The sequence below is a fragment of the Bemisia tabaci genome, chromosome 2 (genome assembly GCF_918797505.1).
Source record: "Bemisia tabaci chromosome 2, PGI_BMITA_v3".
Lineage (NCBI taxonomy): Eukaryota > Metazoa > Arthropoda > Insecta > Hemiptera > Aleyrodidae > Bemisia > Bemisia tabaci.
Genome location: NC_092794.1, coordinates 73,954,748 through 73,970,246, shown reverse-complemented (window position 1 = coordinate 73,970,246; position 15,499 = coordinate 73,954,748). Strand labels below are relative to the sequence as shown.

General features: G+C 39.2%; 1 protein-coding gene across 5 annotated transcripts in view; it reads right to left on the bottom strand.

Annotated features, from left to right (window-relative positions):
- LOC109039704 (dyslexia-associated protein KIAA0319-like protein) overlaps positions 1-15,499 on the bottom strand; it is a 79,781-nt gene that overhangs the window by 16,820 nt on the left and 47,462 nt on the right. For all 5 annotated transcript variants that reach the window (XM_072296226.1, XM_072296227.1, XM_019055312.2 and 2 more), the window contains 6 exons: positions 13,969-14,117; positions 12,971-13,161; positions 12,133-12,232; positions 11,027-11,323; positions 8,903-9,004; positions 3,794-3,958 (listed from right to left, as the gene is read on the bottom strand). In XM_072296226.1, the coding sequence (XP_072152327.1) occupies positions 3,794-3,958; positions 8,903-9,004; positions 11,027-11,323; positions 12,133-12,232; positions 12,971-13,161; positions 13,969-14,117 (1,004 nt within the window). The remainder of the gene's footprint in view (positions 1-3,793; positions 3,959-8,902; positions 9,005-11,026; positions 11,324-12,132; positions 12,233-12,970; positions 13,162-13,968; positions 14,118-15,499) is intronic.

Here is a 15,499-nt window from a genome sequence, read left to right as displayed (position 1 = left end):
ATGCAAAAACGGCTTTTTTCGCGCCCCCTCTGGAATTTCTTCAGACTTTGTCTATTCATTACTCATACTTGAGCGCTTCTTTCCTCAAAATTTCAGACCCCCAAAAAATTTTGGGGGAAGCTAGGGGGGTGGAAGTCATAACCTGTGAACCTCCATATTTCTCCAATGAAGAAAGATATCCAGGTCCGGTTTGGACGAAAATCGTCTAAAATTGCATACTTTAAAAATCTAAAGGTCGGCTGTCGGTCCCATTCCGAACTGTGCAATACAAAATTAACTTGCTACCACCCCCCCCCCCTCCCCAAAAAAAAGACAGACAAGTAAGAACTCTCTGGTACATAATGATGACTGAATGGAAGACCTTCTTGAAATCTCGTACCTTCTTTTCCGCTACACTGCTATAAACTCGAGGATTTTCTGAGAAAACTTGACGATTATGCAGTTTCTAAATAGGGTTTAGGGAAGCTGGTAAACGCCCAAAACAAAAAATCCTTAGGTGTTCCTGTTTGCAGCGGCCTAAAGTATTTGAGAAACAGCCTGTATAGTGGTGATTTCAAGTTTCTGTACTTTCGAATTTTAATTCTTTTGCAACTTTTTAGGTGTGGAGTTGATTTGCGATAGTTTGTATTTATTCCAATCCTGAATCAACTGATTTCAAAGACCCCTGATTACAGAGATTTAGGAATAGGGTCTTCTTCCACAAGTTTGCTGGTACTGCAAGACGTTTTATGCTCTTGTTTTTTAAGCGACTCCCAAGAAAATCAGGATTTCATTCTTTTTTTGGGGAGGAAGTAGAATTCTGACACAAAACTAAGTATATAGTCCAATAAATTGGGGGTTTTAATGCGGTTTCGAGGGCTGAACTTTTTTTCTCACCCAGTTTCTCACCGACCGGGAGTTCCAGAGCCCTCGTCTACTATCTTCTTCTCAAAAACAACCGAAATCTGAGTTTTGAGACGAACACTAGTGGAGGTAAATCAACCTCGAAGAGTTCAATGAAAATATTCTCAGTCTCCCAAAACCCAATCTTGGGGGTTTTCTAAGGGGGGGGGGGGTGCTCCCCGTTTCTCGCATATTTCAAAAGCGAAAGGGTATGTTTGACTTCGGATTTAAATTATTTTGCGGTAACAGCCAAAAAAGGAGAGAAAATAACCGATTTTCAACCATTTTTTTCGACTTTGTGGGGGTTTTCCAGGTTTTCCCATACTTTTTCGAGGGGCATCTGGATGATCGTTCAGGACCCTTCATACGGGGTGTTCCAGAACACCCGGCCGTCCGCTATCTTTTTCTTGGAAATGGCTGAAAATTTAGCTTTGGGATGAAAACTAGTAGAGGCAAACCAACCCCAAAGAATTTAATGCAAATATTATCAGTCCCCCAAAACCCCATTTTGGTGGTCCTCTAAGGGGATTGGGGTCTTGGTATGCAATGAAATTATCCGATTTTCAAAATCTAAAAGTCCTCTGGAAGAATAAGTCAATGCCTGTATATTGATGTGCAACATGACCCCTATTGATCAATAATCATAGAAGCCACGACCTCCCAAAAATTTGGAGCTTTGTAGGGCCGTAAGTCGAAAATTTCCATACGCAAGGGTATGTTTTGACTCGAGATTTGGATTCTACGCGAAAATTTGCGTAGAATTGATGTGGTGTATGTCCAATTCGCCCCTAATTACTTGATGACCCCATTTCCTCATAGTGAGCCATGTATTTTTGAAGAAAGAAAGGGGCAAAGAATAATTTGGGGCAAATAGGCTCTACGTCATAACAATTCTACGTAACTTTTCGCGTAGAATCCAAATCTTAAGTCAAAATAAATCCTTGCCGTTTGAAAATTTCAACTTACAGCCCTCCAAAGCCCCAAATTTGTCGGGGGTCATGGCTCCCATAATTATGGATCAACAGGGGTAATATGCCACATCAATAAGAAGGTATTGACTTCTCCCGGGGGACATTTAGATTTTGAAAATCGGATCCTTTTAACGTCTATAGTGTCTAACTGAAATTTGCCCCAAAATGCCCTGTAACTCCAAAAAAATGGGGTTTAAGGAAACAAAATGTTCTTATTTTTGGCCAAAGAATTTAAATCCGAAGTCAAAACATTCCCTTCCTATTTGAAATATGCGAGAAACGGGGGGCATTACCCTAAAAGACCCCAAAATGGGGTGTGGGGGACTGATAATATTTTCATTTAATTTTTTGGGGTTGGTTTGCCCCTACTAGATTTCATCCCAAAGCTAAATTTTTGGCCATTTCCGAGAAAAAGATAGCGGACGGGTGTTCTGGAACACCTGGTATGAAGGGTCCTGAACGATCATCCTGATGCCCCTCGAAAAAGTGCCCTCGGAAACCCTGAAAACCCCTCCAAAGTCGAGGAAAACGGTGGGATATCGGTTATTTCCTCTCGTTTTTCGGCTACTGTCGCAAAATTTGAAAGCGGAACTTTTCTTCTCACCTGATTCCTCATTCATAGAGGGTCCAAAACTAGAATTTAAATTTGCCCCCTTGATAAAGTATAGGAACCTCCCCGAAAAACCCCCCACCCCTCCCCCATATCGAAGAAAACTGTCGAAAATCGGCTATTTTCTCTGCTTTTTCAGCTACTATCGCAAAAACCGGTGATGTTTTATCTGCCTATAAGTAAGAGGATCTTACTTGAAAGCAGATAAAATTGTGGTCATCTTTAACTATAGTTTGTGTCACTTGCATGAGCGGGAGAGAGCAGTGATATCGTGAAATGGTCCGCCCCGGGAAATGCTTTTTGAGACTGTAACTTTGGCAACGCCGAACGCCATCTCGTTACGCACGCCTTTAGGACACGTTGGAGACACGAAATTGTAGCATTTTTAATCTACTTTCACTTGGTACAATATAAGAACCTTAAAAATTTGCTGAAAAAAAGTTGCAAGCAAAGAACCATTAAAAAACGAAATTTTGAAAATGACGGGTATTTTTGAAAACCTTGTAGTGAGCACATTTTTCGTCAAAAAATTTCAAATCGGACAAAAATGACCATCATTTTATCTGCTTTCAAGTAACATCCACATACTTTGTCGAAAAAGCACCGGTTTTGTCGATAACAGCCATAATACAAGAGGTCTTAACCAATTTTTCAACGTTTTTTTTCGATTTGGGGGATTTTCCGGGGTATTATCGTGGGGGCAAATTTGGATTCTCGTTTAGGACTCTCTATAGATGAGAAAAAAAGGTTATCTCTCAGAACTTGCAATAGTAGTCGAAAAACGAGAGAAAATATCCGATTTTTGACGGTTTTTTATTCGATTTTGTAGGTTGCAGGGGGGGGGGGGGGTCTCATGGTCGAGGGGGCAAATTCGGGTTCTCGTTTAGGACTCTCTTATGATGAGAAATCAGGTGAAAAAAAAAATTTCCGGTCTCGAAACCGCGTAGGGGCCATTCTCCCCCCTCCCCCCCCCCCCAATGACTGGACTAATAATAAACTAAACTAGTATCAATGGTGAAACTACCAAACCATAATTTTATTTCTTCCAGAGGATGCTGCAGGAAATTTTTGAGCAACATTTTGGAAAAATATTCTTGAGAAACCAAATAAAAATTGATCAGCATTTTGTGCAAAAACAATGATCAGGGCTCTTTTAGAAGAGTTAAAAGTGATAAGATTAAAAATATCTTGAATCAAGATATGTGGTTTGGCACTTTTACTGCTAGTTGGTTCTGCTCAATCTTAATTTAGGATGATTAAAGACGCAAAATGCTATCAAAGGAGATACTGAATAATTAAGATGTTAGAGAACTACAAAAAAGGTACTTACGCCTTTCCTCACTATGGTTATTATTTTGGATAAGGGAATAGCTTCTTCTCTTCTTGTACTGTTTAGTACACGATCTTTGGCATAGACATACAATACCCCACACAACTGCTACTAAAATAACTATAAGCACGAATAAAGCTACAACAACGTATAAAATACTCCAATCTGAAAACAAAATGTTAAAACAGCTTCTTAAATTTCGAACAGAGGAAAAAGGAAAGTTTTAAATGCATATGAATAAATCTTTGGACGTTGTTCCATTGTGCGCTTATATTTCTATGTACTTAGCACGCAGCATTGTCAATAAAAACTGGGATGAAATCAAAGAGCATACCTCAGTTCCTAAAGATGAGTTTGTATACAAGGTGATCTAGGGTTAAACGGCCAGACTGCAGGCGCGTGCTCTATGGGTCAAAATAAGACTTATTTGTTGTATAAAGTTTTTTCAAAAAGTTCCCCCAGTCGGAGCTACGCCCCCCCCCCCCAAAAAAAAAATTTGGAAAGTAAATCGTTTTTCCTAAAATTTGGTAACGGTTGAGAACCAAATCTCACGAAAATTTATACTTCTCTGTACTTGTATACTCTGAATTCATAAATAATCTGAAAAAATCAAAATCTCAATTTAAAGGGGGGAGGGGGGGGGGGTTTAGGGGTGTTTCGGCTCCTGCAGTCTGGCTGTTTAACCCAGAATCACCCTACATACATTTTTGTCCACTTATAATAGACAAAAAAATAAATTTTTGTAGAAGAGAACCACAAGAATTTTAGGTACCCATAAAACACTGAAGTAAAAAGATTTAACCCTTGTTGGATTGTTAGTTCACTAGTTCATAGGTTGGTAGTATGTGTGGGCAGGGGACTATAGCCCTTGCCAGGTGTAAACAGTCTGCAGGCTACTCTGATATCGCTTCTCAATATACCTTTGTCTTCTGTCATGTCTCCGTGAGTCTCTTCTTTCCACCTTGCCCTTTTTAGCATCTTACGATGTATTAACAGCGACGAGGATTTTCGTACTCGTGCTGTCTTCACGAAGTGAATTGCCTCCTCTTCCAACTCTTCCGAACTTCTAGCCATGCCGAGGGATTCAGATCTGTCCCAAGATGGAGATCAACACCGGGTAAGCAGCCTGGAACGTGGCCTACAAGAGCTCACCGCACTAGTTGGACAACTTGCTTCTCTACAAATATTTCAGTCTCAAAGTAGTACAAACCCTCTCCCCGCTTCAACCTTCCGGTTTGATAGGTTTTGCAAAGATTCCAAAACGCTTGATAAGTACTTTTCCAGGTTCCAACTTGTGCTCAAGCTAAGAAACATCCCTGAAGATGCATGGGCAGTCCACATGGGGCAAAAATTGAATTCAGTTTGAAGCTCTTTAACATATCCTACCTAGAAAAGCTCAGACGCAGGTTCGAAGGCTCATTACCAAGAAAAAGGACGAATCTTGGGAGAGGAGCTGTAATCGAATAGACTCGTACATAGGAGGAAGAAAAAGCACTGAGAGCTGGAAGTTGCTGACAGGACTGCGAAGGGACATGAACCAGGACTTAATATCTCCGATATCCATTGATAAACTGGAGGGTTATTTTAAAAATCTGTTGACAGAAAGGCGACCTGAATTTCAAGATGGAGGCGTAAGCTTGGGGTATACTAATGATAATAATAACATGAAGGACGTGGTAAAGGTCGTACGAGAGCTGAAGAACGATAAAGCTCCGAGTCTGGGAAATATTCCTGTAGAGTTGATTATGTGTGGAACCTGCAAGCTGTTGTAGCGTTTGAGAGACCTGATGCAAGATTGCTTGGCAGGTGGCAAGGTACTGACCGAATGGAAAGAGTCTTGGGTGTCACCGATATACGAGAAAAAGGGTAGAAATGATGAGTGCGATAATTATAGAGGACTGTCAGTCGCATGTACCCTAAGCAAGGTATACGGAAAAATTCTGAAAGCTAAAATCAAGGGTAAAGGGCAAGAACAAGAAGCGGAAGAGCGAGCAGGTTTCAGAGCCGGTCGGTCAACGATTGATCACTTATTTACCATCATCCACTTGATCGAGAAAAACAAGGGATTCGGCCAGGAATTACATCTAGTGTTTGTGGATCTCCAGAGAGCTTACAATAGTGTGCCATTGATGAAACTTTGAGAAGCCTTGAACAAAAGGGATTTTAGTGGGAGACTAATTAGTGCAATTCAAGAATTTTATGATGGGACTTTTTCTAGGGTTAAATCACACGGAGAGTTATTGTTGGGGTTTCTGGTAACTAAGGGACTTAAACAAGGGTGTTGTTTGCCGCCAACCTTATTTGAAGTGTACCTTGTAGAGGTTATAGAGGAATGGAAAAGATGCTGTTCAGGAATGGGTGTCCCGCTACAGGAAGATGGCACCCTTTAAACACTGTGTTTTGCTTATAATCAGGTGGTAATAGCTCAGGACGAAGAAGATGCAAATTACATGACGCACAAGTTAGTGAAAGTATACCGTAAGTGGGAGATGGAAGTCAATGCGGTAAAGACGGAGAAGTTGGTTATCGGTGGTGATCAGCAAAGCATCGAACTGGAGGATGGTCGGAGAATTCAAGACTGTGAAGAGTATAAATATCTAGGAGTGTGGTTAACCAAGGACGGAAATTTGGATCGGGCTATTAAAGATCCGAATGTGCAAGGCAGGAAAGTTATCGCGATGCTAAATGGGGTTCTCTGGGACCAGAATATCTCTAGGGAGACAGAAAGAAAAATTTACAACGTCATCGTGAAGAGTATCGTAACTCACGAGAGTGAGGTCTGGCAACTGGAGAAAAGAACTGAAGACATGCTTAGGACAACTGAGATGGACTTTTGGCGGAGGTCTGCTGGCATCTCAAGAAGAGAGCGTATCCGCAATGTAAAAAAGCGCGAGATAATGTGGAGAATGACATCGTGCACGTTATCAGGTCCAAACAGTTGGTCTGGTATGGACATGTGCGAAGGATGGCAGACGATCAGAGCAGGTGTTCGATTAGGTTCCTCCCGGAAGGCGACGGCGTGGAAGTCCGGTGAAAGGTTGCCGATGAGGGATGGAGGAGGAGATCAGAAGGTGCCAAAGGAGATGTTGCATGTGTGAGGGATTTGCGATTTGACCATTGATTCTTATGTAAAAGTTCACGAGAAACACGATGGTGCCACTGGTTTTCTCTGAAATCATCTCCCAAGCTTAAAAAAAGCTCTCAAAGTGAGGCCAAAATGGAGGAGATATTCCACCCTACCCTGAGAGTCCACCTTAACATCAAAACAAACTCTCCATGCAAAGGCATTGGAGCTCTGCGCATTGGCGTTGCAGAGCGCAAGGCTGCACTATAAAAGCGGCTTAATGTATGTGTACATATCCTAACTCTCTCAAAACACTGGATCATAAAGCCATATCAAAACTTTTTCTTGGACGAACTATCAGAACCAGAATTGATATAGTGCAACTTTTCTTTCCAAAACTCTCTCTGACACAGAGTTCCTTCGCTTCAAATCAAGGTACTTCGTCGAAAAAGTGCATCCTAAAGTCTCCAAACTCTAAACCTCTTTCTTTCCAAGAAGGTGATTTAATTATGTTCCGCATAGATATATAACGATAAGTTTAAACCATGGCGGCAGGGCATAGTTCATGCTAAACTAGGAAAACTTCATTTCTCCAATCTCTAAAATGATCAAATTTACAAGCGTCACATTGACAAAGTCCGGTCTTGTGGCAAAAAAGTTTGCTTTCACTTCACCAATACAAATACTTTTTTACAACACAACTTCAGTGCTGCTCCTTCATTCAACACTTAATTTAGAAGTAAGAATAAATCTTTCGAAAATGGAAATTCTAACCCTCTACCTACTTAATGGAAACTCTTCTCCAAGGAGTAACCACACTCCGTTGCAACATTCTTCTACTCCTCCACACACAACTGCTAATAATTGGAATTCTACTGCTCTAAACAATTCCAATCCTGCTCCAGTTAACAGTTCATCTCATTCTGCAATGTAAACTTCAACTCCTGGAACTACACATCAAAATATCCCTGCAACTTCTAGTACTTCTGTTTCTACTGCTCCAGAAACTTCTCCATGATGTCCTCCAATCAGTGAAAGTTCTCAAGAAATTTCTGTACCGACTTCCCCCGACGCCGCTGTATCAGAACTTACTCATTGTTCTCTGATTAGCTCTGATAGTTCTCTTGAGTTCCTAGGCTTTCACACTCCAGAGGAACCTCAGCCAAGCATCAATTTTGCTTCTGCCACTCCGCTTTTCAGCCGGCTCCGCTTTCCAATTTCCAGCCAGGGTCAAGGAAGAAGTGCAGCTCGCAACAACTCACTTCAAGTTCAACCTCCACAGCGACAGTCAACATGGGAGTCAAAACCCCCACAACGCTACTCCTCTCCCTAATTTGATAGATCTAGTCTAAGATTTAATTTTTTTTACCAGTCTTATCTAGTCATAACAATCTTTAATTGCCCTAATCGTACGGAAAAAAGGGGAAAATAGAGACTTTCTTTTTCTTAAAATATAATAAAAAATAATAAAACAAAACGAACTGAACTCAATAAGGTATTAACTGTAGTACATGAACTTAAATAAAAAATCCCTGTAGGAAATGAACTGAAATCAACAAAACTGAAAATTAACACACTTTGAAACTTCCATACTTCTAATGAATTTCTTGTAATCTTGTTTCCTTGCAAGCATTTTTCTCACTTGTTGTTCTGGAAGTTGTTGTATTCCATTATTCCAAAAATTTCCCAATTTTGGAAATGCAGGGGAGAATTGTTGGATCATTAGTTCACTAGTTCATAGGTTGATAGTATGTGTAGGCAGAGGACTCTAGCCCTTACCAGGTGTAACAGCCTGCAGGCTACTCTGTTATCGCTTCACAATGTACCTTTGTCTTCTGACATGTCTCCGAGAGTCTCTTCTTTTCACCTTGCTCTTTTTCAGCATCTTACAATGTATTAACTCTAGCATCCAATATATTAGATAGTACATCGTTTCTGTACCTATTAAAAGCCTCTGGAAACCAGCGACAGGAATACAAAACTGTGAAAGGGAGCTCATAGATCAGGAAAAGACAAAAATACATAAGAATTAAGGAAAAACTTACCACAATTAGACTCTCCATCCCCTAAGTATCGCCGGAAGAGATCATTCATCCAGAACGCTTCACACAGACATAACCTAGTTTCTTGTTCACATAATCCATGACCTGCAAAATAATCCCAAAAGCACAGTCGTCAGTTCGGCCTTAGGTAGGATCCTTTATCCATCCAGAGAAAAAATGGATAGACATTTCATCAGTTTCAGGGATAAAACATGAATTCATCATTAGTATCTTAACTCTTTATGAAAGATGAAACTTTTAAAAAGCTCTCTGTTGGATAGACACAGTTTAATTTTGGAATGCCATTATTTTTCTAAATTTTCCCTTGCCAGGATTAAGAGAAGTCCTCGACTTGAGAGATACTCTAGAATGTAAATTAATTACTTTATGATTTTCTGACCTGGTTGAGAGATAACCTGGAGCTATACGGGATGTCCCTGATCACATGTACTAGGCTTTTATCTCAATTATTTTGGATCAGATGAGGTTGAGGTCAATAGGGTTGAGTAAGCATCTGACCTCAAAGAAACAGATGTCATCATCACGAAGCCACCCCAGAATCCCGTGGGAGCTTAAAAGGGGGTCCTGTCTTTAAAAATCAGGGTTCCTCTTAAAATTTTAAAATTATAAATTTGAAATCAAAGTGCAGAAAATTCTGACCTAAGTTTTTACTGAAGAGTCATAAAGCTCATCTTTGTGATGATTACTCCAATTTTTGGCATTTTTGGCGCTTCAGGACGATTTTTCTCGAAAATTTGGCAACGTAGGGAAAAGTTACAAAGCACATATTATATGTATTTTTTTACGTTCTTTCCGAAAATGTACACAGTTTTTAGATTAAATTAAGTTTCACACACGTAAACTTGAGAAAAACCCTATAAATTGATGAAAATTGGCAACAATGGACCGTTTAGGCCTTTTAAAATTCACAGGAAGCCAATTTCATGGCCAGATATGAAAATTACGTAGAAAAATACATAGAGTACATACCTATGGAGGGTGACTACAGTCGAAAAACATTCAAAACAGCTACCTTCAAGTAAAAAAAAGGCCGCTAAAATCGACGCCCGGTCAATTTTCACATCGTGGGAATCCAGGTGCAACGTTAATTTTTTGATATGTTGTATAGGTAAGAGCTGTTACGTACGTCAATATTAAAGTTGTACCCCACTTTCTTGAACCTAAACTGCAGCAATTTATCGAATTTTTGCCATTTTTGGATCTTTGGAACGATTTTTATCAAAAATTTGGCAAAGTAGAAAAAAGTTGTACTGAACATTTTTTATTCGTTTTTGTGCGTTCCTTTCAAAAACGTGTACGGCTCTTAGTGTGAATTGATTTCTGCATGTGTAAAATTGAAAAAAAAACCCTAAAAATGAGCCAAAGATGGCATTAAAATTTATCGGAGGCCTTTAAACAGGCCAGAAACGGAAAGTACGCAAAAAAATACACAGGAATCATTTGCTGGAAGAGTGATAACAGTCGAAAAAGTCGACGAAAATAACTATTTTTCAATGACAAGATTCTGGGTTTGAGGCGTTGTTGCACCTTTGCATGGGCTCCGTTGGGTAAAATATTTGGCATAAAGTCTACCCAAGACTAGTACTTTGAAAATATTAAACATTCAGCAAAATCCAGGTGGGGCCGGAGAAGGCCCAAAACGATACTCCTCCTTTTCTATATTCTCTGATTCTGATCAATTCATTTAAAAATTGTGACAGGAGCCCCAACTTTTGAACAGGACCTCCCCCTCCCTTCACATCCCAAGGCACTCAGAGGCAGTAAGGCTTCTGGATGATGAAATTCTGGTTACTTGGGATCATCAACCTCTTCAACCCTATGGACCCTACGCAAGATTTGAATCTTTCCAATTTCCTAAAACACTTTTTGCCCCTATATTTAGAGCACTTGGCTCTTTTTCCCAGACTTTTTCTGGTTTCCCAAGATCAATTTTCTCCCCAGATTTTTCCTGTAAAGCTGCGCCATGACTGGCTGCTTGGAGATTAATGCAATTATCACTCTTAAGTCATATAGGATCATAGACTCATAACCGGGAAGCAGTTAGTGTTCTTCATTATTATGAAGTTGATTCATAGTGTAATAATTTGGGCTGAATGTTTAACATACCAGAGCAGTTGTTTTGACAAACAGCAGTGTTGACGCTGACAACAGGCAACTGAAGTAATCCCGGATCTTGATATAACTTATGTCTCAAGATTGAGACGACTTCTGTTGCAGACTGATTTGAAGCATAAAATGTTAGAAGGACATGGTAACTGGGCGATTCTGCCTGCCAGCCTCTCGTGACAATGTCTTTCCCAAGCAAAATTCCAAGTCGAGAAACAACACAATCTGCTTGACTGCTTGTTAACATTGTTGCAGCAACATTAATTCGCAACTCCACCAGCGACAGTAGGAATGGATCTAAAAAGTAGTTGAGAGGATTTGATTAAACTTCAAAAACTAAGCTTGAGGGTATATCCCACAAGAGGGTACAATTATACTGACACGATTTTCAATACCATGCGGCTACTTCTCTTTCTTCTAGAGGAGTTAATTTTTGGGTAAAAGCTGACAGCATACGGGAGAGAATGACTAATCTTGGAAAGGAAGTCAATATAAAATACATAGTTTCTTGAAAAATAAAGAATAACCCATTACCAAACCTATAGCTTGGCACGATGGGGTTCTTTTGTAAGTCAGGGATTTGCAATTTTAGTACTATTTCTGACGTAAAATTTTGCAAGAAACAAAATGGTGTCACTGTTTTTCGCTGAAATCAACTCTCAAGCTCAAAAAAAGCTCTCAAAGTTGAGGCCCTAAAGGAGGGGATACCTAACGTTGTCCTGAGAGTCCGTCTGAATGTCCAGTCAAACTCTCCTGACACAAATAGTGATTAGCAAAGTTGCCATTTTCTTTGGAAACTCCAGAGTTGAAACTGCAGCAACCCTCCTAATGTATTTGCTCCACATCTGTGCATGAAGAGTTTGACTAAATATAGAGGTGGACTCTCAACACAGCGTTGGAAACCTCTTCCATACAACCTCAACTTTGAGAGCTTTTTTTGAGCTTGGGAGTTGATTTTAGAGAACACTAGAGGCATCATCACGTTTCCTGCAAAATTTTAAATAAGAAGAAATACTTTAATCGCAAATACCTGACACATGCAAGAACTCCATTGAAGAGGGATTATGTAAAAATAAAAGATAAGTAAATGGAACACAGCGGAATACCTGGTTTTACAATGATTGAGACTGTATCTTCACTTGACACACCATGATCGTCTGTCACTTTTAATCTAAAAACGTACCTTCCCACCACAAGGCCTGTCAGCTGGAAGGAAAAAAAGCCCATGTAATGGAAGTATCACACTTTTAATTGAAAAATGCGAAGCTGTTAAGTTTATTTGATTTTTAGATCTTGTTCAGCAGCCCTCTGTTAGAACCTGAGTCCTTACCGATGAAACATACATTAAGTTGTATCGTCACTAAAGCATGAGCCAAATTCAGTGAAATATTCCACCACAAATTTCATTACATCATAACAAGCACTGACAAGCTCTTCGACAAATGATTTTGCTTAAAAAACAAAAATTGAAGTCTCATTATGATATATTAAAAAAATATCTTCAACGGTCTTTAAGAGGGTAGTTTGAAACATAAAACTTTTAAAGATATAGCGCATATCATTACGTCTCTGGTATAAGAGCATAGCTCCTTTTTGAGATGCACCAAATGCACCTTATCATCCTTAGAACCCCATGCTCTCTTAGGTTCATGTGATAAAATTGAGTTACGTTACTACATCAGGGGTGCAATAATATGATTTTAAGGTTCTAGAGGTTACAAAAAAATGGTTTCAAAAGAGTTATTCCTGCAAATATACATCCATTCGTGCAAATTAATAAGATAAAAAATAAAGAAAATGCAGTTGTTCAAGACTATTCATAGTTTTGGAAAAATCTAAAACCGTCCCATTCTTGCTAAGTTTAAAAAATCGTTCAAAAATAAAAAATAATAAAAAACAAAGCCTCATAAGAGGCTTACTATTTGATAATTAACATATATTTACCATGACAATGGGCGATTTGTCTGAATTAAGAATAATTGTGCCTAGGGCTAAACTTGAGGGTTCTCTAAACCATTCCCACTTGACAATTCCTAAATCATCTGAAGAAGCAGACCCATTTAAAACGACAAAATTTATAGGTAATATCACAGTCTGATCACCACCACCGTTAGCTTTTGGAGGGGCATTTTTGTCTGAAAAATACAGAAAGCGTTGCAATTTTAGAGAATTTAAAAATTGCGAGTGATGAAAAGAATATCCGACTAATTTTGTCGAACATGGCAATTTTATACCAAAGAATAAGAAATTCTCCTGTGATAAGAAGATAAAGGGAAGCAAAGAGCTGTAAAGAAAGAGAAGGATTTTGCCTCTGATAAATAATTTTTTGACACCAAAAGGAGAAAAATTAAGAGCCAGGAGTTCAATATTGAAAATCCTTCATCAATTTGGATTTTTTACTTTCAATAACTTTCCATCATCAAGAATAAAAAGGGGGAAAAGGGGGGAGAGAGAGAGTGGGTGAGAGAGGGGGGAGAGGGAGGGAGAGAGGGAGGGAAAGAGACCAATAAAGAAACCCATAGATTTTGCATGGGCACTTGGGCAGTAGTATTTTTGAGAGTAGAGAATGAAATTTTTGACATGAGGAATTTAGGGGCCTCCAAAGTTTTAGTTCATCGTCAATTCTCAATTGTATGAGCCTGAATAATTGTTGGACCTGTATTTTCTTAAAAGAGGACAAGCCTGTTCATAAATGAGCTCTGGCGTATGGATTAGTACATACATCAGTTTTTGTGTTTCAGACTTCTTTCAAAATTGGAAAGACTTTCTTCACAAATTGGAGACTAAACAAACACTAAGTTTTCCTGGGAGAAGAAAAAATAAAAATTACAAATTCTTTAATGAAAAAAAATTAAAAATGTCTAGTTTAACATGCAAAATAGATTTCTTGAGCAATTTAAAGTGGAACTAATGTTAATTATTAATGTTTAGCTGATACTTACTTTGTGTAACTGTTATGAAAACGTCATCAGATGCAGCATTGCCATTATTATCAAACACAGTTAATCTAAGATGATAATCACCTTTGGTCAGACCAGTAACGTTAACTAGAGAGGCATTGTTTTGTTGAAAATTCACGGTACTTGGACCACTGAAAAACAGAAAAGCAATTATGAAAGGAATGAAGCACTTCTATGGCAAAGCCACTATTACTAAAATCCGTTAAAACCCTGCACTTCAACTGACATGAGCAGTTAACTTATAAACAGAAAAAATCCTTGCACTTGTCTGTCATCATCCTTTTCAAACCTAAAGGAGGGGGAAATGGAGAATTTGAAATAGTGATACTTACGACTGGTTAAATGATCCCCCCCCCCCCCCCCTTCTTTCTATACTTAAGAAACTGCTCTGTCAGCTTAAGTATCCACTTAAAGGTCAGATAATTCTTTGAATTCCTCAGAGAAGGCAAAATATGAATTCTCATGCTGGTCAAAAAGTTATTCAACCTCAAGATTTCCTAAAATTTGAAAATTTTGAGTTCTAGATGCTCCGCGTCTCAAACTATCCACACTCCAGAATCCAGGTGCTCTAGCTGCGACTATTACCGCACACTGTTGTAAGGATATGCATTTACAGATAGGCTCAATTTCACCACTTGGAGCAATGGGAGATGATCAAAGATTCCGGACATGAGGGTCAAAAGAGTCCTTACCACAGTCAAAAATACCAGACTTTAGCGCCAGAGAGTGAGTGGTAAGGCGTTTGTCTGTAGGTTTGGATAAATCCTCAGGGTACACAAATATCATAATTGCGGATAGTGATAAGTGACGCACACATATTGCTTTTTTGCGAAATAAAACTGAGAGGCTTATGCCACAATAACAGTCATAAAGATATTAAATATAATTAAGAAATATTCCAGACGAAATTCCTCTCAGTACAAGTTTTGAAGGTCCATAGGAGAAGAGGATGCGGTACAAGGTTAAAATTCTCAAAAACCTCAGTTTAAAGGCCCCTCTGATATCATCAGGGGGCATTTTGATATCCTTGAACAGAGTTATCAATTTCATTTGAATTAAACTTGTAACGAGGTTACATTCATATTTGAGACCTTTTCCCACCCGGATTGTTTTGGAACAGTCCGGACCAATGGGAAGCGATCATCAACACCTTACCATCTCCCACCACAAGTGGCTCCATTTTACTGTAGTTTCTACCTTTGGTTCTCGTGGTCGCATCCCCCATCCCTCTAAGATGTATTTTTTTTTTTGGGGGGGGGGGTTGGCCTTTAAGGCCAAAACTTTCGTGTTCATTTCCTCTTTTTAGTGTCCGGTCTGATCGGGTTTGCAGTTTTTTTGGTCCTGCCCTAACACAACCTCGTGTTTTTCCTTTCCATTTTGTCCTAGTCTTAGGCTCCTCCGAGGCCCTGTCTCAGTCTTTCTTCTCGTTGTCTTCACTCTGCCGCATCGTGCTCTCTCTTTTTTCTTATACAGGCGAGGGTTACAAACTCTGAAATTAATGAATTTTAGACAG